The 26,444-nt window shown below is 53.2% G+C and overlaps 1 protein-coding gene across 3 annotated transcripts in view; it reads right to left on the reverse strand.

Annotated features, from left to right (window-relative positions):
• Positions 1 to 26,444, reverse strand: part of MAPKBP1 (mitogen-activated protein kinase binding protein 1) — a 54,796-nt gene that overhangs the window by 2,725 nt on the left and 25,627 nt on the right. For 2 of the 3 annotated variants that reach the window (XM_007180349.2, XM_007180350.3), the window contains 29 exons: positions 25,649 to 25,740; positions 13,928 to 13,990; positions 13,651 to 13,708; positions 12,738 to 12,908; positions 12,216 to 12,353; positions 11,775 to 11,957; positions 11,519 to 11,536; positions 11,033 to 11,193; positions 10,051 to 10,240; positions 9,329 to 9,475; positions 8,937 to 9,112; positions 8,072 to 8,163; positions 7,679 to 7,804; positions 7,230 to 7,300; positions 6,937 to 7,058; positions 6,577 to 6,652; positions 6,355 to 6,466; positions 6,118 to 6,181; positions 5,726 to 5,860; positions 5,382 to 5,518; positions 5,122 to 5,177; positions 3,828 to 4,064; positions 3,189 to 3,355; positions 2,813 to 2,958; positions 2,494 to 2,691; positions 2,252 to 2,336; positions 1,672 to 1,955; positions 853 to 1,449; positions 328 to 413 (listed from right to left, as the gene is read on the reverse strand). In XM_007180349.2, coding sequence (XP_007180411.1) covers positions 328 to 413; positions 853 to 1,449; positions 1,672 to 1,955; positions 2,252 to 2,336; positions 2,494 to 2,691; positions 2,813 to 2,958; positions 3,189 to 3,355; positions 3,828 to 4,064; positions 5,122 to 5,177; positions 5,382 to 5,518; positions 5,726 to 5,860; positions 6,118 to 6,181; positions 6,355 to 6,466; positions 6,577 to 6,652; positions 6,937 to 7,058; positions 7,230 to 7,300; positions 7,679 to 7,804; positions 8,072 to 8,163; positions 8,937 to 9,112; positions 9,329 to 9,475; positions 10,051 to 10,240; positions 11,033 to 11,193; positions 11,519 to 11,536; positions 11,775 to 11,957; positions 12,216 to 12,353; positions 12,738 to 12,908; positions 13,651 to 13,708; positions 13,928 to 13,990; positions 25,649 to 25,740 — 4,188 coding nt within the window. The remainder of the gene's footprint in view (positions 1 to 327; positions 414 to 852; positions 1,450 to 1,671; positions 1,956 to 2,251; positions 2,337 to 2,493; positions 2,692 to 2,812; positions 2,959 to 3,188; positions 3,356 to 3,827; positions 4,065 to 5,121; positions 5,178 to 5,381; positions 5,519 to 5,725; positions 5,861 to 6,117; positions 6,182 to 6,354; positions 6,467 to 6,576; positions 6,653 to 6,936; positions 7,059 to 7,229; positions 7,301 to 7,678; positions 7,805 to 8,071; positions 8,164 to 8,936; positions 9,113 to 9,328; positions 9,476 to 10,050; positions 10,241 to 11,032; positions 11,194 to 11,518; positions 11,537 to 11,774; positions 11,958 to 12,215; positions 12,354 to 12,737; positions 12,909 to 13,650; positions 13,709 to 13,927; positions 13,991 to 25,648; positions 25,741 to 26,444) is intronic. The other variant, XM_007180351.2, reaches the window with a different exon arrangement.

The raw sequence follows: 26,444 nt of genomic DNA on the forward strand, positions 1-26,444 counted from the left end.
TTGAATATGGAAGGGGATACTATTAATAATTATACTTGGACAACAGGCATAAGCTGCATGGTCCTAAGCAAACTAGGACATGTGGGCTCTCTACACCCCACCCTCCTGTCTGAGGATGTCTCCAGCTGTTAGCCAGAAATGACCGATACGTGCTCAGTTCAGGAGGCCTGGCCTGGCTTCTAACCCACTCACCTACTCAGAATGTTCTTAATTGCTCCACCCACCCACCCACCGGTGGAAGAGCCTTATCATTATGTTCTGGATACTCAGCTAGCACTCCTGACCTGCTCTGTCTTCCCGCCGCGGGGGGGGGTACCCAACACGTACCAAGTGGTAGAGCTGCACGGCCTGGCGCACACTGCCCTGGAGCTCTGCCACAAGCTGTTCGCACTGCTCCAGGCTCACGGCTGGTTCTGGGAGGGACAGACAGCTCAGTAAGGCCCAGCAAAGCTGCCCCTTCAGGCCTCCCCACCCAGGGGTCACTCAGAGGAAGAGAGGCCTACCCCCACCCCACCCAGCATCGCACGCCCTCAGTCCCTTCCTCTTGCCTCCTTCCTTCCCAACACCCTCCCAACACCACCGAGGAAACAAGGTCCAGAGGAAAGGGCCAGCTCCAGCCCCAGTCCCAGGGGCCGGAAGGCACTGAAGGGGCAAGTGGGTCATAGGGAGATCATGAAGGTCGGCAGGAGTGTCTCACCATCAGGGGTGTGACTTAATGGACCGAAACAGGAGCAGACAGGACGAAGTACGCCAGAGGCTGGACGCACAGAAATGGGATAGAGCCAGAGACTGGCCAACGGACACGGGAGAGAGAGGACGGGGCAGGAGATGAGAGCTGGGAGCTGTGCGCACCTGAGTCCCGGCTCCGGGCTGCCCCCGGCCTGGTGCGTTCCACAGGGCTGGGAGTCTTCTCAGGGGCTGGGGACTGCAGGTTCTCAGGGCCTCGGAGGAGGCTGCTGACCGGCAGCTGCTGGGCACGGGGACTGTTGGGCCCAGGCTGAGCCTGGCCCTCGGTCCTAGGCTTGGGAGTGGCACCCTCCCCCAAGCAGGCCCGCCTCTCAGATGTACTGTGAGCCTTTGCTAGGCCCGCTGAGGGGCCAGGCTGTTCTGCCTCACCAGGGGCCCGGCCCTTGGTAGCAGGTGAGAATGTGGCCAGGGTAGGACGATCAGGCAGTGGCTTTGGGATATCCAGGACCAGGTGAGCCCGGCTGGGCAGGGCCAGCTTGCTGAGTGGCGAGACTCGGATGGGGGCAGGAGCTTGAGGTTCGGCAGCCAGGCCCAGGTTCTCCCCAACAGAGATGCTGCGGGCTATCTTGGCCATGGAACTGGTGGTGGGGTTCTGGTAGGAGTGGGGCTGAGACAGACGGCTGTCAGCTTGGGGCAGGGAGCACAGGCGCCCCTGGGCCTCCATCTCCTGTAAGAGCAACGGGCCTGGTGGAGGGGCCTCATCTGCAGGGAAGACAGAGACATACACAGGTCAGGCGGTGAGGAAGGCGTCCCGGGTGCTAAGGCTCAACTCTCTAGGAGCTGCTGTGCCCTGCACATACCCACTAAGGGGCTCCCACCGGCAAGCACAGTGACACATCAGGGCCACGTGAGGCCACCTTCCTCTAGCACGCCCATGGGCTCCACACTCCCCACACCTAGAGCTGAGCCCCCCAGGCTCCTCACCCTGTGGCACCAGACTCTGCACCGACTGGGCTTTCTGGAGTCCACCTGAGGCGCTGGCTGTGGCCACTCTCTTGGGGGCCCAGCTACTGTCCGGGTTGAGACGGCGTCGTGGCAACAGCACAGGGGCTGCCTGCTGGGGGCCAGGGTTCCCAAGGGAAGGCCCCGCCTCCGGGGGTGCTCCTGGAGGATTGGCACCATTGCCTCTCAGCTGCTCGCCAGAAGCCTGCGGCACCTGGGCTGGCCTCGATGTCATTGCCAGGCTTGAGGAAGATGGGGATGGTTCCCTAGGGAGGAAATGTGGAAGAAGCCCCAGAGGAGGCTCAGGGCTCCTCCCTGCCAAGACGGGGAGAAGCTCGCACAGCACTAGAGAGGCACTAGGAGAGAAGGGCGGGCACAAAGCCAGCCAGGACAGCTGTCCCAAAACTTGGGGAGTGCACAGCGCTGCTGGGCATGGAAGACAGAGCCTTGGAGAGAAGAGGGGTGCAGGCCGCCCCAGGCGCAGGGCTGACCCTATTGGGAGCACTGCGAGGTTAGGAGAGCTGGAGCTCCTTGTAGGAAAGTGAGCTGCTGTGGACAGTACCTGAGTGCGGGGCTCTGCACTTGCAACAGGAATCGTGAGGAGATACTCCGAGACTCTGTCCGCTCTGGTACCCGGACTGGGCCCCCTGCCAGGATGACAGAAATCAGGGACTGAAGCAAGCTCTTGCCCAGACTCTGCCTCCCCTAGAAGGCAGCCCCCGGGCATGGCCTGCCCTTGGACCCTCCCTCTCAGAGGGGCAAGGAGGAAAGAAGGGTAGATTGCGGTGACCAATGTGACCACACCTGGAGCAGCCCCATTGGCCAGAGTCTCAAAGTGCTGTTTTAGAAACTGCTCCTGGTCCGGGGTATGGGGGCTGCCTTCCTGCACCCCGTAGGGGCCAGTGCCTCCCTCCTCTTCCTCCTCTTCCTCATCACCCTCGACTGGCTCTTCAAGGTCTGAGGAAATGCCATCCACACTCAGGGGCTCCGTGCTCTCGGAGTCTGGATGTGGGGGAGGGGGAGAGAAGCATCACGCTGCACCCCTCTGTCACCAGAGCCTCCACTCCCACCTCAGTCCACTGACCCGCGTGGTCCCGGCCCGCCCTCAGGGCTGCAGCCTCACCTTCATTGGGATGCTCAGGGCTGGAAAGGCGACTGCTGCTGAAGTCCACGGAGCAGGCACTGTCAGGGCTGTGCTTCTCTGAGCCCCCGCTGCCGGCGTACACTCTTCCCAGGGTCCCTCGGGCTGGTGCCTGCACCTGGAACTCACTGCCAGAAAGGCCAAGAGGGGAAAGAGGAGGCAGTGAGCAATGGTAAGCAGCAGCCCCACTGGACTCCTGCCTTCCTTCTGCCCGACCCGTGAGCAGGACTGGGGATGAGGCAGTGGTGGGCAAGCCCTGAGTGCCTGGGGCCAGTCCCCCACCCAAATACAGAACCCTCGGAGGGAAGGGAAGACGAGGCGGGTGTTGCATGGCCCCAGAAGTCTGCAGGACCCTTGCCTGGTATCCAGGGTGGGGCTGTCACTCGGCTCTGGGTAGACAATACCGTCTTCGATGGGTGCAGGCTCCAGTTCTTGGGCAAAGACCCCTTCATCTTGGGACAACAATCGGATAATGTGGGGGCAGGAACAGGGTTGGGAAGCCTGAGGCCGGGGGCGCTTTTCATTCTGGAAACACACAAAGGGAAACACACATTCTGGAAACATCACTGGGGTTGCTGACGTGAGTGAGGGTCTGGGAGAGGAGGTGGAGGTGGGCAAGGATCCAGTGGGCACCAATTCTGGGGGAAGCTCCGACTCTGAGGACAGACACCAAAAAGCCAGGCTGGGTTCCAACTAGTGTTCTTGAGCTTCTGGAAGAACTACATTAGCACTCTGGGCTGCCAACCTCTAGCCACCACTTCATATCATGAGCCCTCCAAGGAACCCAGCCCAGGACAAAGGCTACCCTTTGCTTCTGCACCCCAAGCACCGTACCGCACAGCCTAGCCAGCCCCACCTGACTTTGCAGCTCAGGTTACCCATGTCCCACAGAGGCAGAGCAAGCACAGCCGGACCAATGCTCAGGCCCCAGCTGTTGGCACAAGGCTGGCTAAAGCTGCTTGGAGATCTCTAGTTCGCTGGGAGAAAGCGGGCTCACCTGGCTAGCATGTGAGGTCTCAGGGGCCTGCTGACCATGCTTCCCAGGACCTGAAGGGCTCACAGCCAGAGAGTCCTGGCTAGGGCCCCGAGGACTTGGGGCCAGCGTCTCCAGCTGCCGCAGGTCCAGCATGGAGCGGACACTCAGCTCCACGCCTGGCTGAGCCCAGCGCCCCCTTCTTCTGGGTCCTTGGTTGGCTGCAGGAGCTGGATCCAGGAATTCCTCTGTCTCCTGTGCCTGGTGTGGGGAGGGGGTGGGAGAGGAGTAACAGTAACAATCACACAACAGTCTTAGCAAACACTCACACGTCACCTACTGTGTGCCAGGCACTTTACACGTATTAGTTCATTTAATCCTCACAACCACCTTATGAAGGAGGTACTACCATTCGCCTCACATGTACAGATGGGAAAACTGAAGCACAGAGGCCTTAAGTAACTTGTCCAAGTCCCACAGACAGTCTGCCTGCAGGTTACAGCTCAGGTAGTCTGGCTCCAGAGTTCAGGCTCTCAGCTTCACTCTGTGTCCTGTCCTAGAGGACCTTCTGGTCTTCGTCTTCACTGGTGTCATGGACACCTCAGAGCTGGGAGTCTCTAAAAGGCCCCCACTCTGAGGACAGCCCAAGTCCATTCACAGCACCAAGGACAAACCGATGGCCCCGGCTTGAGACACATGGCCTGGTCAGAAGGCACCAGACACCACACCACCATCATCCCATGAAACTGCTGCTGACAATGAAAGGTGCTGGAGCTTGAAACCCTGACGTGGGACAAGGGAAGGCTGGGCAGCCTCTGCAAGCCTTCATCCTCCTCCCGGCCACCCTGAAGTTGCCGCTCAGCTACTGGTCCTCTTAAGGCCTTTTCCCTCTAACTCTTCTGGAAGTTCTGAGCTTAGCTCTTCACCTGGGTCTTTAGAACTACAGTTTCTCCAGATTTCAGTTCTTTGGCCCTTTGACTTTCTTGAAATTTCCTTGTAACCATTCAGCTTAGACCCCTTTTCTACTCCCCACCTCAACATGTTCTTTGTTTACTCCCAGGCCCCCAGGAGGCTGAACAAGCGGAGTATTTCCCCTAGTGGTGACTAATCCTTGCAGGCCGCCGGGAGGAAATACCTGGACTTCGTCACCCCTCACCTGGAACCAGCCCAGGGGCTCGAGCTCCCCTTCCTTGGACACAAGGGGTGCAGACGTGGGCAGACCCCATGCCCACATGCCTCCCCAGGTGCAGAGAGCCCTGCTTTCACCGTCCTTCACTTCTTGTAACCTTGGAAGGACATTTTAACGACGGTGACTCACCCGACTCATCTCCCAGTGGGACAGGCTTCGGGGCAGGGCCGTGCTGGGCACCGAGGCTAGACAGAGACCGGCAGTCAGAGAGGGTTTCGCGCCCACCCACCGTGCAGCGCTGGTCCCACAGCAGCCCACGCCCTACGAGGCTACGACAATGCTCCAGTTTCCTCAGCTCACACTGCTCTCACCCCCGCAGCCCCCGAAAGGGCGCATCTAGCCACTGCACCAACTGGTGCGTGTCTGGCCCACATCAGACTTCCACAGACCTGGCTCTTTCTTGGTACCCTTGGCAAGGACGGGCAGAGCTGGAAGTTCTTCTTCTTCAGTGCCCTCGTCTTCTCCCTCCTTGTCACTGTCTGATGAGAGAGCTAGTCCAGGAGATAGCATCGATGGGGCCTCGTGCCTGAGTCCAAGACAATGAAGGTCAGGGGGAGGGGAGACTCAACAGGGGAAGAGGCCAACGTCCTGGGGCTTCGTGTGAGGAACAAGTGTTGGGAGATACAGAGTTTCTGAATGGCAGGTCCAGAGCAAGGAGGAGGAGCCGTGCCATCACAGCGAGCAGTCTGGATGCCCACCCACCGCTTGTCCGTACCCCACACTCTGTTCTCACCGGTTGGGTCCAGCAGCCCTTTGGGGAGAGGATGGTCCTTGCTGCTTGCCCCCGCGCTGATGCTGGCGCAGCTCGGCCAGACGCTGCCTCATGCTGATGGTCATCTCAGAGCTCAGGCGCCACACAAATATGCAGCTGGGGTAGAGCCACAGAGTTGGGTGAGGGAGGAGTACGTAGGTCTCTGTGGGTGGCAACACCTCTAGCACCCCTTTCTCCACAGGCTGGCAAGGAGACCAGAGCCACCCTCCAGTGCCAGGTCAGGCCCAGCCAAGAAATATCCCTGTTCAGCCCTACTTGCCAAGACGTCACTGAGTTGAAGAGAGGGGAGGGACAGGGTGTGTTTGTGGCACAGAGGAAGAATCTGTGTCTCAGGGAAGCTGGCTTCTGCTCACCTGTCCCCTGACACGGAGATGAGATGTTTGCAGTCGTTACTAAATTTCATGCCAGTGACAATCTCTGTGAAGAACAAAGAGTATGGCCTATGAGCCCCACTGAAGTCCCAGCCAAGTGTCTGTCCCAACACACAGGGGGTTAGCTGGAGGGGAGGGACAGACAGCTCTGCTGGGACGCAGGAAACTAAAGGGAGAAAGAGGGAAGTTCCAGGGGGAGAGTATCAGGGCTACACTCACCTGAGTGGCCAAACATGGTAGCCACACACTCGCCTGAGGAGAAGTCAAAAATGGAAAGGTTCTTGTCGGAACAGCTGGTAGCAATGTAGATCCCTGAGGGGTCTGTCTGCACCTGAGGAGTGGGACACACAGCTGGACGAGGACAGGGAGCACCAGTGCCTCTCCGCCCAGCGCCCCATTCTCCCGTTCTCCAGCCCAACGCCCATCCTGCTGGACCCTTACCTTAATCAGAGTGCCATCCTCACCCTGCGACCCTTTATACAGCTTCTTCTGCTTCCCGCTGCTGATGTTAAAGATCCTGTGAAGAAACACACTCATTCACACTCATTCATGAGGAGGAGGTCACGGTCACTTGGGTGGTGGCAAAGCCAGCATTCACCCGCAGCTCTGTTCTCTCTGGAAGCCACTCCCCAACACCAAAGGGGTTACCACCTCTTGGGTGAGGCAAAGTGCTCATTCTGTAGGCTCAAGGGGGGGCACAAAGTCCTGGACAAAAAGATAGACACACGGCTGAGCTGCCTAGAGCTGACCCCCTGGGGCATGAAGGAATGTGGTCAGATGGTCTGAGAAAGGGATGCCCACCGAATATTTCGATCCTGGCAGCCGATGGCTGTGTACTTCCAGCTGGGCTCCACATCCATGTCGTAGAGGGTTGTCTTCCGTACCACGTGGTGTGTCCGTGTAAACTGTACTCCATCTCCAGACTGCGGGGGTGGAGCACGAGGGCAGACCCCATGCCCAAATGCCTCACCAGACCCAGAGAGCCTTGCTTTTGCCGCCCTTCACCTCTCGTAACCTCAGGTAGGGGAAGCGTAGCGACCCCACGCCCCACCCACAAACCCACTGCCCCATTCAGGGACACCCAGTAACCTCACCTTCTGTGCAGTGCGGAAGTAGATGCTCTTGTCTGCTCCACAGCTTATCATGCGGACTTGCCCATCGCTGGCTATGGAGGAAGGGGGCCTAGCTGTTCCCACTCCTCTCACCACAAGAAGGCCAGCCTTCCCTCCGCTTCCCTCCACATGTTCCCTCTACGGAGCTACTCTACAAGGCTGAGACAACCAATTAAATCAGGATGCTTCCCTCCAAACCTAGGCCTTCCTTTCTCCCCATTCTCAGCTAACCTGGTTGCTCAGGGTCCCCTGGACTAAGAGTCTATATTCCACCTGTCTTTCCATCCAGCCCCGGGCCGGCCAGCTGCTGTCCCACATGCCACTGTGACGGGCATACCCTTCCCATGGAGGCAGGATGCAGGTGGCAGTGGGGGGGCAGGGGAGATGTCGGTCATAGGTGGCAGAATGTATCTCAATTGCCCTGCCCCTACCTGCAAACTTGACAGCTGTGATGGAGGATGAGTGCTCGTCCAACGTCTGCTGTAGGCTGTACTCCCGTCCAGCATCCAACACGTGGATCAGCCGGTCCCGGCTCGCTGACGCGAGGAGCTTCAGACCTGGGATTGGAAGAACTCCATCAGCCCACGAGTGCCCAGAGCAGGCCCCTATCTGGGTCCAGCAAAAAGGAACTGAGCCCCATATCCCTAAGCCAAGAGAACCACAGAGAAGGGACAGAGCTGCCCTCCTCTAAACCTGCAATGACACCAAATGAGTCAAAGGATTTTCAGTCCCACATCCAACAGCCAGGACAGATGTTAAGTGGCACTAGCAGGATTGGAGGAGCCCTGTGCCATTCTGGGCTGGGTACCAGGCATCCTCTTTACCTGTGTCCGGCTTAGAGTACTCCAGGCATAGAATTTCTGAGTCATGGGCCTCCACCTTCAGCATCTCATTTAGGGACTGTAGTTCGTGCACCCTGCAAAGATGAGGAGAGGAGGGAGGGGGTCACTGCCAGGCTGCAGGAGGAGAGACTCACTCTGCTTCCTCTGCTACATCCTCTCCCCTGACCTTTTTGAAAGCTTATTTTTATTTTTGAACTTTCAGGTTAGAGAAAAGTTGCAATGAGTACAGAGGGTTTCCATATTTCCCTTACCCAGCTTTCCCTAATGTTAACGCCTTACATAACAACAGTCCAGTTGCCAGAACCAGGAAATTTATGTTGGTACAACACTATGAACTAAAGGCTTTATTTGAATTTCACCAGTTTTGCCACATCCTTTTTCTGGATCCAGGATCCTACCCAGAGCCCAAACTGCACTGAGTTGTTACTTCTCTTCAGTCTCCTGTCTGTAACAGTTCTTCAGTCTTTGCTTACCTTTCATAACCTTGACACTTTGGAAGAGTACTGATGCTCTGTCATATGTACCTCAATTTGAGTTGGTCTGTCATTTTCGCATGACAGGACTGAGTTTTCTGCATTTTTGGCAAGAATACCACAGAAAAAATGCTATGTCCTTCTTAGTGCACCAGTATGGGCTTTGTGATGTTGATATGAGGATGTTAAGCCTGATTACTTGATTAGGATGGTTTCTGCTGGGCTTCTTCACTATAATTATCCTTCCCTTGTATATGAATATCTTTTCCCCAATCTTTTAGAGCCAAACTTTTCAAAAGCTCTATCCCTGGGGACTAACTCCCCCAGCCCAGACCATGAGAGGCAGGCAGTACCCATTCCAGACCTGGCATTACCTGAGTGTGCCCACACGGTCCCCTGAAGCGAGATGCTGTCCGTTGGGGCTGATACACACAGAGCGAATGCCCACTCGGGGATCCACCAGGGACCCATCAGCTTTGTCTCCCCCGGGCAGCTCAGTGTCCAGCAAGGCCTGAGTGTTCCCATCCACATAGATGATCTTAATGAGGTCCTAGTGGAGCAGGTCAGGAGAAGTAGATAAGGCAGGCCTGACCCAGTACAGAAGCAAGGGGAGAGGAATGCTGGACAAGACAAAAAAGCCTTGGCTCGCAGGGGCCGGCCAAATAAGAGCTGGAAGATCAAGGTCTGGGGACCCAGTTCCTGAGAAGGCGGTGTGAAGGCGAAGGAACGTGGGCGCTAGGCATGGAGTGGGGGCCCCGTGGCTCACATTGCTGAGGATGTTTCGGTGCAGGGTGGAGCCATGCACCCCAGAGCTCTCTGTGTTCCACAGGCGGATAGTGTTGTCAGAGGAACAGGTGATAAAGGAACTGGGGGGCAGGCAGGCCTGGTTACTGTCCTTCACTTCCGGGTAGACCTGAAGGGGCAGAGGGAACAAAGTCAGAGCTCCAATTAGGGAGCAGTCCCTCGCCTGCCCACGGAGACGGAAGGGAATGACATTAAGGAGCTGATGCTGGCCAAGGCTTAGCCCGCTGTCTGTCACATGGTAAGCAAGCCGTAACTATTAGATACTCTTCAAATCACTGCGGGAAAGCACGTTAACCAAGCATCTACCATGTACCAGGCACTCTTCTATGTTTCCCACTCACATTATTTCACTTAATTCTTAAAACAATTAGATGAATCAGGTACATCATTTCACCACTGAGGAAATGAGGCTCGGTCAAGTTCAGTAACTTGTCCAAGATCACCCAGCCCCAGGACAAGGCAAAACTAAGGATGGACGGGGACACATTGGAAGAAGCCTGAGACATATAAGCACTAAAATTCAAGCTCAACCCTCAGGACCCATCTGAAGGTATGTGGACACACGGATGTTGCTGGAGAAATGAGGAGGCAGCGGGAACATAACGTTCTACCTGGGGATCCCCACTTTCTGTCCTCACAATAGTGTCCCGGCAAACCGGGTCAGTCTCGAGTCAGCCCACCTACCTCCACACTCCAGACGCAGGAGGAATGATACAGAGCCGAGTACACCTTGCCCACTTTCTTGGGGTCCCTCACGTCCCAAACATAAATGCTGTGGTCGTTGTATACACAAGACAGCCACTGATTAGTAGGATCAAAGGTCAAGGCAATGGTGTCTGGATACCTGGCATTCGCCACTCCAGAGAAGAGGCGACTGTGGGGAAGAGGACAGAGCAAACTGGTGAGTGAGGAGCTGACGAAATGAGGGATTGAGGGGAATGAAAACAGAAGCCCACCCACAAAGGAAGGAGCAGAGCATGGGAGCCCTCTCCAGACCCGCAGGTTTGGAAGCAGCTGCCTGAGAGGAAAAAGCTGCCTCTGACAGCTCTCAGCTAGGAGCTGACCCAGCACTAGCTGCTGGGCCATGGTGCTCTCCTGATGAACACAAACGAGGTCACAGAACACCAACGTGAGACAAGGTAACTCTGTGGTCGTGACGGAGTGAAACAAAAACAAGACCACTCTGTAGTGGTGTCTGAGACAGATAAAAACAAGATCACCGTACAAACCACAAAAATGACCAAACATCACCGTTTTCCATCTTTCAGGACTGACTGAAACTTCTTTACCAATTACAGCTTTATTAGCTCCATACCTTTCCTTCCACCTTTCAAATAAAATTAAATGTCCAATTGTAGAACTGCCCCCACTTCCTCACAGCACCCAACCAGAGCAAAACTTCAGTCCCTGGATCCAATCCTAAGATCATCTAACACAAGCCCAAATCTGACACTAAGCCCCTCCTAACGCCTACATACTGAGACACTCCATGGTCCCCCACGGTGCGCCGTGTACCAATAAAGCCACATTTGTGTGTGTGCAGAGATGTTCCTGCAATCTTTGGGGGTATCGATACACCCGTCATCTTATCCTCTGAAGCACAGGCAAGGAAGGCTGGGTGCGGAGTAAGGCTCTGAAATGGAGGCAGGGGGCCCACACAGCTCACCTGGCCTCTGTGACACTGGCAATGTCTGTCCCCAGGGCGTGGGGCCGGGGCAGGGTGCTGAGGAAGTGCAGGTTAGAGGGGTTGAAGAGGCGCACGGTGCCATCAGCGCAGCCGCAGAAGATGTAGTCCTGGCTCACAGAGATGCAGTGGGCCACGGTGGTCTGCAGGCAGAGGGGCTCTCGTCAGCATGGGCCACCCGCTCAAGCCCTCCTCAACAGTCACCTGCCAAGAGGAGACGCCAGCCAAGGCAGGGGCCGAGGGGAAAGCAGCCCAGCTGCTCTGGCCCCAGCCCCTCAGCTGTTATCTAGAGACGCCCCGCCCTCCAGCGGCAGGCGGCAGAGGGCTCACAGTCACGTGCAGATGGGGGATGGGAGTCCGGGAGCCTTCTAAGGCACTAGAGGTTTTGGCAAAGAGGACAAAATAGGAAAAGCCCAGCAAAGAGAAAGGAACAGTGTGAGAAAGAGAGGAGAGTCTAGCGCCACTTACTGTGAAGCTGTCTGTGTTCTGAGCAGAAGAGGAAAGCAGGGAAAGAAAGACAGAAAGAGCAGAGAGGAGGCAGTTACACAGCTCTGCTCGGGCTGGAACTGGGCCAAGCTCTGGCTCCCTCAAGCCTCTTCCTCCTGGGGTCCCCTCTTGCATGCAGGGCCCAGCCCCTGTACAGAGCCACAGGCGTCAGTCCTCCCCTGAGCTGAGACGCGGGCAGCCCCCCACCCACCCCACCCACCGGGACAGAGGTACTTACTCTCAGCTCCACCCACTTATCCAAGAGCCTCCGATCACTGAACTCGCACAGCAGCCCTGAGGACGTGATGCAGAAGGTGCTGTCCGCCTTCCTGCCTCGGCCACAGGCCACGTCGGTGAACAGGTTGTTCCGCAGCTCCCCCAGCAGCCCGGAGCGGCCCAGCAGGGGCACGGTGGCATTCACCTGTGGAGACGCGACACTGTCGCCCACCCATCCGCCCCGGGGGCCGCCCTGGAAACCAGGCCCTGGGGAGTGGGAGGGAAGAGGCGCAGCAAGGCTCCCTTGCCCTCTGGGACTACCCCTCGGCCCAGACAGCATCTGGCTCATCCAGAACTTCTGGATGGCTGTTGAGAAAGCAGAGGGGGCCCAAGGGGAGCAGTCTCCTGGGGTGGGCTGAGTAGACCCTGGCCCTGGGGGCTACTTCCAGCCTGAGCACCTCACCTTTGAGGTCTTACTGTCATCAAGGTACCAGAATTTGATGTGCCGGTTGCCAGCAGTGACGAAGTAGCTACAATCTTCAGAGAAGGACACGGCGGTGACCCGACTGGACACCTTATTGGAGGCTACCACAACGTTTTTCTGGAAGGAAAGCCAAAGGAAGAATCGCAGTTCTGCCTCTCGGAGCCAAGACGGAAGAGGCTCAGAGGATGAAGAAGGGTTAGAGAGGATTTGTACTTTAAAAAATGTCTCTTTCCAGGATTTACTGGTCAGAAAAAGAGGGGAGGAAGGAGAATCCTTTTCCAGAGGCGTTGAAGAGATTCATTGCCTCTGGAGGTCCTCGGAGGCACAAAGCTAGCCTCTTTCTACCAACACGCTTGGCTACACAGTTGCTCTTTTCTGCTTCAGGTCATTTTCTAGAATGAAACTGAGATCAGCAGGGTGGAATGAAGGGGTTCGTTCAGGTCCCCAACTGGCCCTTGGACCCCCATGAGGCTGCGAGGCCGGCCCACCCGGCCCACTCACCTTCCAGGCCCAGACGTTGACGATCATGTCATGCTGGTAGCCCACAGAGACAATGTACTTGGCACTAGGGGAGAAGGCCACACAAGCCACACCATACTTATGCTCCTGCAGCTCCGCCACCTGGCTATGCTCGGCCACGTCCCAAACCCGCACGGCAGGCATGTGCCCGCTCTGCAGGGAGGCAAGAACTGGAAGTGAGGGCCAGAGGCACACAGCCTCCCCTAGCCTTTCAGGGTGGGGCCTACCTCTCCAGCTACTGGGCACAGTCTCTCTAATGAGCCCCTGGCCCAAAGCAGAGTGCTACACAGGGCAAAGGTGTAGAGGAAACATGATAAATATCTCAGGACAACAACGATTATCAGAGAGAAAACACCCCCAGATTTGGTTCAGTATCTCCGGGTGAGGGTCTGCGCCTCTGTGTTTGTTCAAAGCTCCTAGAGGGATCCTGATGGGCAGCCAGGGTTGAGAACCACCACCACCCACGCCTATGCCTCCCCGTAAGAGACTGAGAAGGGAGAGGCGTCCCTCATGCGCCCAGCAGGGGGCCCCCAGGCACAAGGAATATCTTTCGGCAGTGGTTTTCAAAGTGTGCTTCCCAAACCAGCAGAATCAGCATGATCTGGGAACTTGCTAGAAATCCAAATTTTGGGGTTCCCCCCTCCCAAACCTATAGAACCAGAAACTCTGGGAGCAGGCCCAGCAATGTGCACTTTAATAAGCCCTCCAGCTGATTCTGATGCCCACTATGGCTTCAGAACCACTGTTTTAAGGTGCAGCCAAAACCGGGATTTGGCATCCGTTCAGGAAGCCAGAGCGGCAGCAGCCCTAACCAGGCCCAGGACTGTAGCTCTCTGCTGAGGCCAGGCCACCCGCCACCGTCTTCAGAGTACTGCAGCCTCCTTTCCACACTCACCTCTCCAGTGACCAAGTACTTGCCATCAGGGGAGAAGGCAAGGGCAGTGATGGTCTTCCTGCAAGAAATGAGGCAGGCTCAAAGGGGCACTGGCAGCCCGGCCTAAGCCCGGCTCCCTCCCAGTCCCCTCAAAAGGCAAGACCAGCAGACACCAACGGCACATGCGTCATTTCCCTAGCTGGCCCTGGGGCCCAGTCCCAGTCCCCAGAGCCACAGAGACCTCAGACCCTTCTCACAGACCCCAGGAGATGCTCCCTGAGGGCCCAGACCCATTTACCTGGAACTGTTGAGGATGTGGTGCTGTTTGTGTTTCCGGGGATTGAACAGCACGACCACACACCTGGGGAGATGAGTGAGACAACTGACTTCAGCACCAAACCACAGCTCCCCCAGGAGCTCCAGGCCCCCAGGCCAGGGAGCTGGGGCGAGCCAGCTCAAGGGGGCTCCACTTGCCACTGAGGGCAACTGACTGTTTTCTTCTGGCAATTTGCTCTTTCCACTTCCTTTCCCACCCATAAGGGCCCATCTCTGCAGCGTCGTGAGGGTGAAAGGCCTCTCTGCAAGCCTAGCCCCACCAGGTCCCTAAGCACCAGCGCCATCTCTGCCCCAAAGGGCAGCAGGGACCCAGGCCTTCCCACAATCCTTGCGCAGCCCAGGAAGGGGGGCAGGAGGGAAGAACTCGCGTGCTTTGGGCAAAGCAGGCCACAGGTTTACACACAGCCAGTGCGACGTGGCGTCACACGTGTGTCAAGTATTTGAGCTCCACGGAGTGAGGCCTCTCACGTGTGTGCCCACCTGTGTGCTTGGCAGAAGCCAACCCCCCCCAGCCCACACACACACCCTCTACGCGTCAGGTGATGGAGCGGGTGGGAGGCAGGGGACCAGAACCGCTAGGAGGCTCGGTACGACTGGCGGGAGGGGCAGAGAGAGCCTGAGAGGGCCTGGGGAAGCCCAGCCCTGAGAACCCCTGGCCCCGAGGAACCTGAGACGGACCCTCCAGACTGCCAGAAGACAATGGGAGAAGGCTGGGAGCACCCGCTGCAGCCTGAAGGCGAGGCTGGATGGGATCAGGCTCAGACTGACTTTCCAGAGGCAGCTCCAGAGGGGAGGCCAGGTGGTAGGACTTGGGGGCAAGAAGCGGGCAGCTATGGCCAGCAGTGTTCTCCCTCAGGCTCCCCGGCTATCAGCATGCCTGCGCCCACAGCCCTTCTGCCTCCTTGCTTCATCAGAACTGTAACTAGTTGACAGGCGCAAACGTGGAGCCTGCTACACCAGGTAAGGGGATGGGGAGAGAAGGACGAGAGGGCTATGTCCTCCAGACTCAGCCTGGTTTAGTGGGAAGGCACTGCAGACCCCACATCTGAAACCCACCGCTTGCCAGAAACTTGAAACGAAGGCAGGTACAAGCCGCTAGTGAGGGCTCAGCATCTCAGGCTCAATAAACCACTTCCATATGCAAACGCCACAGGTAATCACTGGGGACACTGGGATCTCGGAGGGACACCAGCTCTGCCCAGAACTGCCAGGCTGACGGACAGCCTTGGAATTCCCAAGTCACATCATCTTTTCCTCTAATCCCCTCCCCCAAATCCCTCCTCACTGTTTTCTTTCTTCTTCTCTCTCCATCTCCTAATCTTTGTTTCCTTTTCCTCATTCCTTTCTCCTTCTATCTTTATACCAACTTCCAGTCTCCCACTTCCCTTCTAGAATGCCACGTCAGGAGGGTTTTTAAAGATATGACCCAAATCAGATGCCTTTGGAAACTCTGTGCCCCATCACTCTCCCTCCCCCATCCCCAAGACACACACACACAAGCACACTTGTCCAGCTTCTGTGAGGGGCAGTCCAGGATACAGGGGGCCTACTTCCTCCAAAACAGGTAAGATTCATAAAACCTTAGAGTCGGAAGGAAGGATGGAAGGAATTAAACGCACTGTGCTAGGTGACTTTAAAGATCACCTGGTCCAACCCTCCAAAATTTTGAGGTGAGGAAACCTAGGCTCCTATAAAGAGCAGAGCCAGGACTCACAGCTCCTCCAGCGTCCAGGCCTCTTTACATCAAACACGTGCAACTCTGATCTGTGTCACCCCTTGCTGAACATCCCTGAGGGGCTTCTAAGACCCAACCCCTCAAGTACCACGAAGGCCCTGGGTGGTGTGGCCCCTACCCACCCTCCAGCCTCACCCTGCACCATGCTCCAACCACATCCTTTCACTCCCTTTAACTTGCTGTGCTCCTCCGACTCCAGGCCTTTGCAAGAGCGCCTTCCCTTGTCCAGAGCATTCTTCTCTCCCTTTTCCAACTAGTTAACACATAGTCCTCTTTCAGATCTCAGGTCAGATGGCCTCAGTATATGCTCTCACAACACAGTTGTATCAATCTTTTGTGACATTTATCACAACTGCAATTTTACAATTTTTTAATTTTAAAATGTATTTTATTGAAGTGTACTTGATTTACAGTGTTGTGTTTAATTTCTGCTGTACAGTAAAATGACTCATTATACATATATATACATTCTCTTTCATATTCTTTTCCATTATGGTTTATCACAGGACGTTGAATATAGTTCCCTGTGCTATACAGTAGGATATTTATTGTTGACTGCCTCCCCCACCAGACTGTGTCTTCCATGATGGTGGGAACTGAGCCTGGTTTTGCTCACTGTTTTGTCTCCTGTGCCTAGCAGAGTCTGGCCCATCACAGTTCAAGAACTGTTTACTGAATGGATGAATGCCTCCCTTGGTCCACTAGCTTGGTCTACTGGGGTATCCGTAGGCCCAGCTCTCCTCCCTACTGCATGCCCCACCTGTCTTCTATGGAAGGCGGCACCGAGGATCTCCAAATCCTCAGAGGCAGTGTGGGACAGTGGGGACACTGTGAGCTTTGGAGTCAGAGACCAGGGTTTGAGTCCTTGTTCTGCCATGTACAGCTTTGTGACCCTGGGTAAGTCACAAGCCTATTTCATTATCTGTTAAAAAGGAGCCACTAGATGGAGTTAGAGTCTGTCATACAGAGTGAAGTAAGTCAGAAAGAGAAAAACAAATACAGTATGCGAACACATATATATGGAATCTAAGGAGAAAAAAAAAAAAAAAAAGGTCATGAAGAACCTAGTGGCAAGACGGGAATAAAGACACAGACCTTGGACTTCCCTGGTGGCACAGTGGTTGAGAATCCTCCTGCCACCGCAGGGGACGTGGGTTCGAGCCCTGGTCCGGGGGGAGCCCACATGCGGCGGAGCAACTAAGCCCGTGCGCCACTACTGAACCTGCGTTCTAGGGTCTGTGAGCCACAACTACTGAGCTCACATGCCACAGCTACTGAAGCCCACGTGCCTAGAGCCCGTGCTCTGCAACAAGAGAAGCCACTGCAATGAGAAGCCCGTGCACCACAACAAAGTAGCCCCCACTCGACACAACTAGAGAAAGCCTGTGCGCAGCAACGAAGACCCAACACAGCCAACAATAAATAAATAAATTTATTAAAAAAAAAAAGACACAGACCTACTAGAGAATGGACTTGGGGATATGGGGAGGGGGAAGGGTAAGATGTGACAGGGTGAGAGAGTGGCATGGACATATATACACTACCAAATGTAAAATAGATAGCTAGTGGGAAGCAGCCGCATAGCACAGGGAGATCAGCTCGGTGCTTTGTGACCACCTAGAGGGGTGGGATAGGGAGGGTGGGAGGGAGGGAGACGCAAGAGGGAAGAGATATGGGAACATATGTATATGTATAACTGATTCACTTTGTTATAAAGCAGAAACTAACACACCATTGTAAAGCAATTATACTCCAATAAAGATGTTAAAAAAAAAGGAGCCACTAGGATCAAGCTCTCAGGACTTCTGTGAAGATCAAATAATTTTTTTTGGACACACAGTGGGAGCCAAACAAACGGCAAATCTTACGATTACTCCCCCTGGAGCACGGACAGGAAGCCAAAAGGGGCTCCTGGCAGTGGGAACAAGGTGCTCAGGGACTGCGTCAGGTTTTTCCTTCAGAAAAACGGAGGTGAGTCCTGTTAGGGTCTGAGTAATGATAAAAACTCTCAAGGAGGCTTCCTTTAAAGTTCTGGGAAGGCAGCCAAGGAAGGAGAGCTGGGTGAAGCCTGGGGAAAGAAACTATCTACATCTTCATCCACTTAGGAGATGATAAGCTTGGAAGGTAGCAAGGAGGGGATGGGGGAAATGCTGAGGGAGAAACTACCTCAAGTGACTAGGACAGCAGCACAGAAGCACAGAAAGAGAATGGAAGTGACACCTCCTGGCTAAGTTCAAAAGCACCACGCGAGAGTTTCAATGAACTCTAAGCACGAAGGCCTTCACTTCCTTTCATAACCGGTCTACTGCTCTTCACACAGTGGGCCCAATAATAAGAGTTACCATTTACCCAGCACTTTCTGTGTAGCAGGCACGCTGCTAAGCACCTTAGAGGTCTGGTCTTGGCTAATCCTTACGACAAGCTTGTGATGCTGGTACAGAATCAGCCTCACTTCAGTGTGGAGAAACGAGTTCAGAGGTCTTATTCAAGGCCTCTCAGCTAAAGCAAAACAGAGTCAGGATTCCAGAAGCTGTGCTCTCAGAAAAGCAGAGTGGAGTGAGTGGGAGAAAGGAGAGAAAACTGAAGCTGAAAAGGAGAGACAAACACAGAAAGCACACTGACCTAACGCACAGAGCACCAGGGCAGGAGCCTCTGAGAAGAGGCAGAGAAGACTGGGGCGCTTGGAGGGAAAAAGGATTCTGGCTACAGAATCTTTGGAAATCATAACAGGGCACATGAAAATTATAGCAGTTATAGTTCAAAGTTCATAGATCTAGATATTTAGATTTTAATATTTTATTCAGTGTGTGAAAAATGACAACCCCCAGGCCTGCCACCATCACGCAAAGCCCACCAAGTTTTCGGGAGAGCTGACGTTTTCTTGCTATCTGTGCCGCCCGGCTAAGGCGGCCCTCTGCAGGCTCATCCTCTCTGGTGATGGCCTCCAGTCTGAATGGTGCTGGGTTACCTAGCTTTCGGATCAGCTCCAGATAAACCACAGCAGAGGGGTTCAGCTCAGAGCTGATCTGACTTGAAATGAACTGATGCAGATTCCGACAGCCACATTCCAAATCCAGAAAAAGTAGGTGATGAGGGTTCCTTTAAACCCGAGCAGCATGGCGGCCTTTCAAGGGCGGCTGAGAACACTCCCCAAGTCACCGCACATAAATTCTGAGTCTTGCTGGCTCATAGCATCCTCTGTTTCCTGTCTCCCCTAGGTTGGACTCCATGGCGGAAGAAGGAGGGAGAGCAGCAGGTGTGTGTAAAAAGACAATGCAGACAGAGGATGACTAGCTTTGAGGCAACCTCTCCCTTCTCTAACACCTCCCAACCCCCACCCCCAGTGTAGCCTGGAAATTCTCATGTGTGGCATGGGAGAGTTAAACAGAGGAGGGAAACACACACAGGTAGGCCAAGCTGAAATTTTTACTTCTAATTATTCAAATTTGGAAACTTTCCAACACAGAGAAAGAGGAAAAAAGAGACCAACCCTCGGTCACAGCTCCACTTGTGAGGACAATAATGCAGATGGTGAAGGCAGAACTTGGCAAAGACCTCCAAGGTCCCCCTGTGCCCAGCTCGCTGAGGTCCTCCCAAGAGAAGAGACCACAAAAACACTGATGTGGGAGCCTCGTCAGTCTTCTCTGACCTTTGAGCAAGTTTCTCAGTCTGCTAGGGAGGGAAGGGTGGGGTGCAGTTTGCGTCAATCTTTGGCCCTTGGTCTCCACATCCCTTGACCCTGGCCAGCACAGCAGGCAGTCACTGGCACGTGCCCTTGCAGCAGTACTGGCTGCAATCCTCCACATGACAGGGCTGGGCGGGCCCAACCGGCTGAGTCCCGTAATTCAGAACCCCAGGGTACAGGTACAGGGACTCTGCTCACTCTCATAGGGAAGCGGTGAGGCCTCAGTCTCTCGGGGCCTCAGCCCCGGAGTCATGTGGTGGAGCACCCGTACCAGGTGCTGGGCCCACTGCCCAGGAACTTCTCTGAACCAGGAAGGGCCAAGCCCTCGACAGCCCCCGTGCCTGGACAGGTCCAGGCCTGCTGCCATCACCAAGAGCCCAGCATTCCCACAGGATCCACCTCCTATGACTCTCCATCCTCCAGAAGGCAGAAGCAAATGAACCCTGGGATGAGCAAAGAATGCAGAAACACACACAGGGAGCAGGACACAGAAGGTCTGAGCAGGGACCCTGCACCTTAGAATTTCCTCTTTCAGACCAAGAAAAATCAGAAGGTGACTCACAGAGGCACACCAAAGGTCCTTCAAGCCTTGCTCATACATCACCCTGTACGCCTACTTAACATTATAACCCCACACCCCCACATTCTCTATCCCCTTTCACTGCTTCTTGCTTATACTTTCTCCAAAGCACACATCAATTTATAATATTCCATATAATTTACTTTGGGGGAGGGGAGATGATCTATATTCATCACTAAGACTGCCAGCTCTGTGACAGTAGTGTTTGTTTATTTTGTTTACTGTTACATCCCAAAGGCCTAGAAAATTGGCACTCGATACATATTTGTGAATAAATCTTTAAGTCATTAGCTACCAGATCTCAAAGCCCTAACTCCCAAGGAACCTCCTGAGTAGCAGGCCCCACGGCAGGTCCACAGTTCTGTCCAACCTTAGACTTCTAGGACTCAATGATGCTCGAGGACACTGTGATGATAGAAAGAATAAGAAAACTGGGGTCAGGCAGACCTGTCTGCTAACATACTGTGTGATCTTGGGCATATTCCTTAACTTCTCTGAACCTCAGTTTCCTCATCTATAAAGCAGGAATAATAGTATCTATGCCTCAGAATTGTTGTGAGAACTGAAAAAAATAATATGCAAAGTAACCAGCAGGGTGCTCCTAGCCATCTTCTTGAAGGGTTCTCTGGGGCACCAATAACAAGGAAAGGGCTATCGAGGGGTTCAGCAGTTGCAACAGGAACCCCAACTACGGTATCCCATATAGGACTTGCAGGATACTAGTGACTCATTAGGGTCCTCCTCCAGGTGTGGAATTACCAACTGTCCCTCCAGATTCACTCCCAAAGGGGAAATCTTACAGCTTTAGTTATTCTAAGAGATAATGAGTCTAGGATGTTTCCTAGGGCATCCTTGGTTGTGGTCCTCTTCAGGACCCACATGGAACCCAATGCCTTCCAAATAAGTAACCCTCTTAGGCCAGCCCATGAGACCCACTGGCATCTCTGTTTCTGGGATGCTCTATGAAACACACACACCCCTCCCCCCCATCAAAGGCATGAGAAAAGACTTAGCAGTAATAACCCAGTGAATAATGTGGTCACTGGTGTAGAGCTACCAGTACACCTCTCTCTGTCCAGAGGACTCTAAACATATTCCCTTCTGGGACAAGAGGTGGATGTCTGTGAGCTGCAAGACTCACAAGCCAGGTCCAAAAGCAGTGTCTGAGCCCCCTTCCTCTCACTCACTATGGTCTAGCCACCATGGCTGCTGTTTAGCTACTCAAACAAGTGAATTGATTCCTCCTTTCTTTGGGACCTTTGTAGTTGAGGTCTCCTCCACCTGGGAAGTGCAGATCTTCACACATAGATTCCTCTTTGTCACTCAGACACCAGCTCAAATGTTACCTCCCACTGAGCCCTGACCAGCCAGTCTTAAAGTAGCCCCACCCCACCCCGCTCCCAGGTATTCACTTACTCTCCTTTTCCATCACCCCGGTTTACTTCTTCAGAACACTTACCACTCTCTGATATCACCTTGCTCATTTATTTGTTCACATGCTTACTGTCTGCTTGCCCCTCCTTAAACCCCACAGAGGCAGTGACACTGTCTTATTCACTGCTGTATATATATAATCTGCGGCTGGAACAGTGCCTGGTCCAAAGTATATTTTCAACAGGTATCTGCTGAACAAATGAATGACTATATGGATGAACAAGCTGTCTTGGGAAGAACTACAGGGCCCCACTTTTAGGTGTGAGATCTGTAGGGAAAGCAGGAGAAAAGGCACTGAGGGGACTGGTGCCTGTGAGTACCCTTGCATGTGATTCACAGCCATCAGGGCACCAAGTGCAAGCATCCTCTTCCCTTAGGTCCACCGGGCCTCTCCACCACTCCACGTACTCCCCGGCAACCCCCCCCCCCCACCCACAGTGCTTACCACAGAGAGGAAGAAGGGAGCTGTACGCTCCTTCAGCTCAGATGTCACTAGAACACAGTCCAGGAGGAGACTCTGTGCTTTCACGTGCAGTCCAAAGCTTTGGAGCTGGATCTCAGCATAAATTCCAATATGCGCTGAGTAAATGGAGGGCCTTCTCAGGAGAGCTGGGTTTCCCCTCCTCCTCCCTGCTTAAACCACCAAGAGGTCTCCTCTTGGCTGCTGCATAGGGCACCTCTCACGCCAGTAGCTGCTCTGCACAGAGGCTCTGCACTCAGGCCAGGCCCTGCACCCTGGCATTAGGGGTCAAGAGAAACCCATTCTCCAAACTGACTGACTCCACAGTGGCAACAGGGGCTGTGCTGGGCTCTAAAGGCCCTGAACCCGCTACCGAGCCAGCCAGAGAAGGGGCCCCAAGTCAATTATGGGTGTTCAACTAAACTGAGTGCCTCAAAGCTATCTGGGGACCAGCTTGGCCTCCTGGGGCAGTGGGCTTAAAATGTGACAGGTGAGGGTGGGCTTCCTGTGGGAAAGCAACAGCAAAGGGAGAGCTCTGGAGAAGAAATGCAGGGGGTGCTAAAACCGAGGGGTCTCTACCCAGAGACTTCAACCCACCTCTGCCTGACACACATCCTCCTCCACCCCACCCTCCCTGGGCTGTTTCATTTCCTTTCAGAAAACTTTGTTTTGGTTTGATATTTGCCTCTAGGCCTCTGGGAGAATTTTCTGAGCTTTGTTTCTCTTCTTGTTTCTAGGATACCTGAACTGCTCCTAGAGCAACAAGCAAAGTAGGAACTAGAGAGTGGGGGATGGGCGGTGGGGTTGGGATCACCAGATAGGAAGAGAAGGAAGACAGAGGGGAGGGAAAGAGCCTGCTTCGCTCACACAGACTTTGGTGGCCCCCAGATACCTCAGAAGCACATCAGGGAGCTCTAGCACAGAGCAAAACTAAAACACCCAGAAAAGGGCCATTTGCAAAGAGAGAACTCCAAGTTCTAGGAAATCAAAAGGTCAGGAAGTGGATCAGGGCACTGCCCAGGGCTGGCCCAAGCCAAACACACTCAGGAAACCTACTAGAGGTGACAGCAGGGAAGCTTCCGTACACTACCTGGAAGGATAATGACCCCCAAGGCACAAACGCCAGGCTGGGACCTGCCCAAAAACAGAAGCACACACCCTTAAAGGCGCCAGGCCTGGGGTCTGGGGCGGATGGGGAAGAGAGGGACCAGGGCTCCACACTCCCCAGAGCAGGGAGACAGGACTCAGCACGCACAGAGCAGCAGCCCAGGCCTTTCCGGCCCGTCCCACATCCAGCCCCAGTCCCACCTCCAACAAGAAGGAACCTGGCTTTCCCGGGGCCGAGGCAGGCATGAGTGGAATTCCCCGGAGGCAGACTGCACAGGGTATCCAGCAATAGAGATCATTCATCAACTTGCTTCTGGAGGGGGAGAAGGAGGCCAGCTCAGCCTCTGCAGGGTAAAGTCAGCGCAGCTCCCACAGTCCCCTACCACAGACGTCAAATGCCAAAGGGCCACTCAGAAGAGACAGACCCCAGAACCTAGGGGCAGAAGGGTCCCTGGCATAGACTGAGCTGCCCATAAATTGGCTCTTCTCATTCGAAGAGCAGGTAAACAGCTTAGGGGAAAGCAGCTTTTAAAAATAAGCAGCAAGTCTGGTCTCCCTCCACCTCGTGCCATTTTAGAGTAAGAGCTCTGCAGTCAGACTTCTTGGGTTGGAGTCCCAATACAGCCACGTGCTAGCTGTGTGACCAAGAGCAAACTGCTTACCCTCTTTGAATCTTAGTTTCCCTCCTCTAAAATATGGGATGAAAACAGCTCCAACCTCACAGGGTTGCTCTGAGTATTAAATAAAATAATTCCTGTAAAGTGCTTAACAAAGTGCCTGACACAGAAAACGTTCTTGATAAAGGTAGGGATGATAAAACTAAAAAGAAATCATATATCTGATACAAAAACTACAGGAGTTGCTGTGAAAATCACACTAGGGAACTCGGCATTCCCAAGTTGATGGTGGGGAAAGAGGCAGAGCAGTGGCCTTCCCATTTTCACGTCCCTGTGCCCAGCAGCAAGGAACAGGGAACCAGAGAGAACAGAGAGAGAGAGAGAGAACCAGAAGCAGGAAAAGCCCCAAGCCTCCAAAAGAAACACTTCTGCAGAAGCTTCAAGCAGCTATGGTTGGGGGTTTCTCATCAGTAGGAGCAGAGGAGTGAAAAGGCTGCAAGGGAAAGAAAAACACCAGCGCTGGAACCCTTCCTCTCTTCCACGGCACTGACACCTCTTAACGTGATAAGAGTAGTCAAATGATCTGAGAAGCATTATTCATAACAGCCAAAAAGTGGAAACAACCCGAATGCCCATCAACTGATTAACAGAGAAAATGTGGTATATCCATACAATGGAATGTTACTCGGTCATAAAAAGGAATGAAGTACTGATACCCAGTACGACATGTATGAACCTTGAAAACACTATGCTAAGTGAAAAAAGCCACTCACAAAAAATATGATTCCATTTATATAAAATGTTCAGAACAGGCAAATATATAGAGACAGAAAATAGATTAGTGGCTGCCTAAAAGCTGGCAGCCTTGGGGGGAAACAGAGAGTGACTGTTAATGGGTGTAGGGTTTCCTTTTGGGGTGATGAAAATGTTCTAAAATTGACTGTAGTGATGGCTGCACAACTCTGTGGATACACTAAAAACCACTGAATTGTACATATTACAGTATTGCTTCTTTTTTTTTTATGTTTTGGTTTTTTGGCCATGAGGCACGTGGGATCTTAGCTCCCCGACCAGGTATCAAACCCGTACCCCCTGCATTGGTAGGCGAAGTCTTAACCACTGGACCACCAGGGAAGTCCTTGAATTGTGCATATTAAATGGGTGAATTGTATGGTATGTGACTTACATCTCAATAAAGCTGTTTTTAAAAACAAATAAAAGGTAGATATTAAAGATATTGAAGATGGTGTTGGAAGCTGTGTGCATATATACAATGGAATATTACATAGCCATTAAAAAGAATGAAATAATGCTACTTGCAGCAACATGGATGGACCTAGAGATTATTATACTAAGTGAAGTAAGTCAGACAGAGAAAGACAAATATCATATGACATGACTTATATGTGGAATCTAAAAAACGATACAAATGAACTTGTTTACAAAGCAGAAACAGACTCACAGACTTAGAAAACCAACTTACGGTTACCAAAGGGGAAAAGTGGGGGAGGAATAGATTAGGAGGTTGGGATTAACATACGCACACTACTATATATAAAATAGATAATCAACAAGGACCTACTGTATAGCACAGGGAACTCTACTCAATACACTGTAATAACTTATATGGGGAAAGAATCTGAAAAAGAATAGATATATGTATAACTAAATCACTTTGCTGTACACCTGAAACTAACACAACATTGTAAATCGACTATATTCCAATATAAAATAAATTTTTCTTTTAATTTTAAAAAATAAAATAAAAATGACTAAAAGGTAGATATTAAAGATATTGAAGATGGTGTTGGGAGCTGTGTGAATACAAAGTGTGAATCTGTATGCGTGGGTGGGTGTGGGTGGCCAAAAAAGCAGGACAGGATGGCAACAAAGACAACAGTCAACAAAGAGCCTTTATGTGGCCCCGTATCTCATTTAGAAAAATGGCACCAAAACATTAACCTGGATGCATCTCCCAGAAGATACCAGAAAACCCCTGCCCACTCCAACTGGTTTAGCATAGCTATAAACTTCCATGCAATAAGACCACTTCCAAGACACTTACCCAGCTGGGTAGGCAACTAAACCCGATCGGGGGTCACAGGCAAGTCCTCTGCCTCCAGACACTGTTATTCCAAGCACCTTCTCCAAGGTCACCTGTTGGAGCAAGACAGAGAAGTGTTATATTATGGATGGAGTGGGGTTGGGAAGGAGGAGTTGAAGGTAGCCGGGACCTTCTTCCACGCTGTTTCCTGATGGCCCTGTCTTCTGACTTATCCAGGTCCTGATCTGGTCATAGGCCTCCTGATCACATGGGAAAGAGCCAGTGTACATCGCCAGCTTTTAACAGTGATCAAACTGCTAGGCCCATGGAAAAGAAAATGAAGTGGTTAAAACTCAGCTCATGGCCACAGAGGGACAAGAACTCTCCCAATCCAGGAAGGCTCCATTTACAAGATAAAGTCTTGGGTCCCCAGACTGGCCTCTTGGGTCTATGAGACTCAGGAGAGGTCACTGATCTTCGTACCTTGGCAGGCATGAAACAAAGGCCACTCTGATCTCCAAGAGCCAGAAGAATGTTAGGTATCAATTAGGTGACTCATAATATCCCTGATCTGTGCATTCCATCACACTCTTCCCCTCCATCAGACGTCTGCCAGTTCAAACAGACTCCAAGCCTAGGAGGCAGAGACATGGCTTAATGGCCGTGTTTTGCAAAGCACAGACGCTCAGAGTACTCTAATTATTATTAAGCCACAACTCCCACAGAGATGAAAGGGAAACATACGTAAAGTGCTCAGAGATTCTGAGAGGACATGACCATGGGAGACATTCACCATCACTCTCTTCATCACTGTTGT

Source organism: Balaenoptera acutorostrata, chromosome 3 (assembly GCF_949987535.1).
Source record: "Balaenoptera acutorostrata chromosome 3, mBalAcu1.1, whole genome shotgun sequence".
Classification (NCBI taxonomy): Eukaryota; Metazoa; Chordata; class Mammalia; order Artiodactyla; family Balaenopteridae; genus Balaenoptera; species Balaenoptera acutorostrata.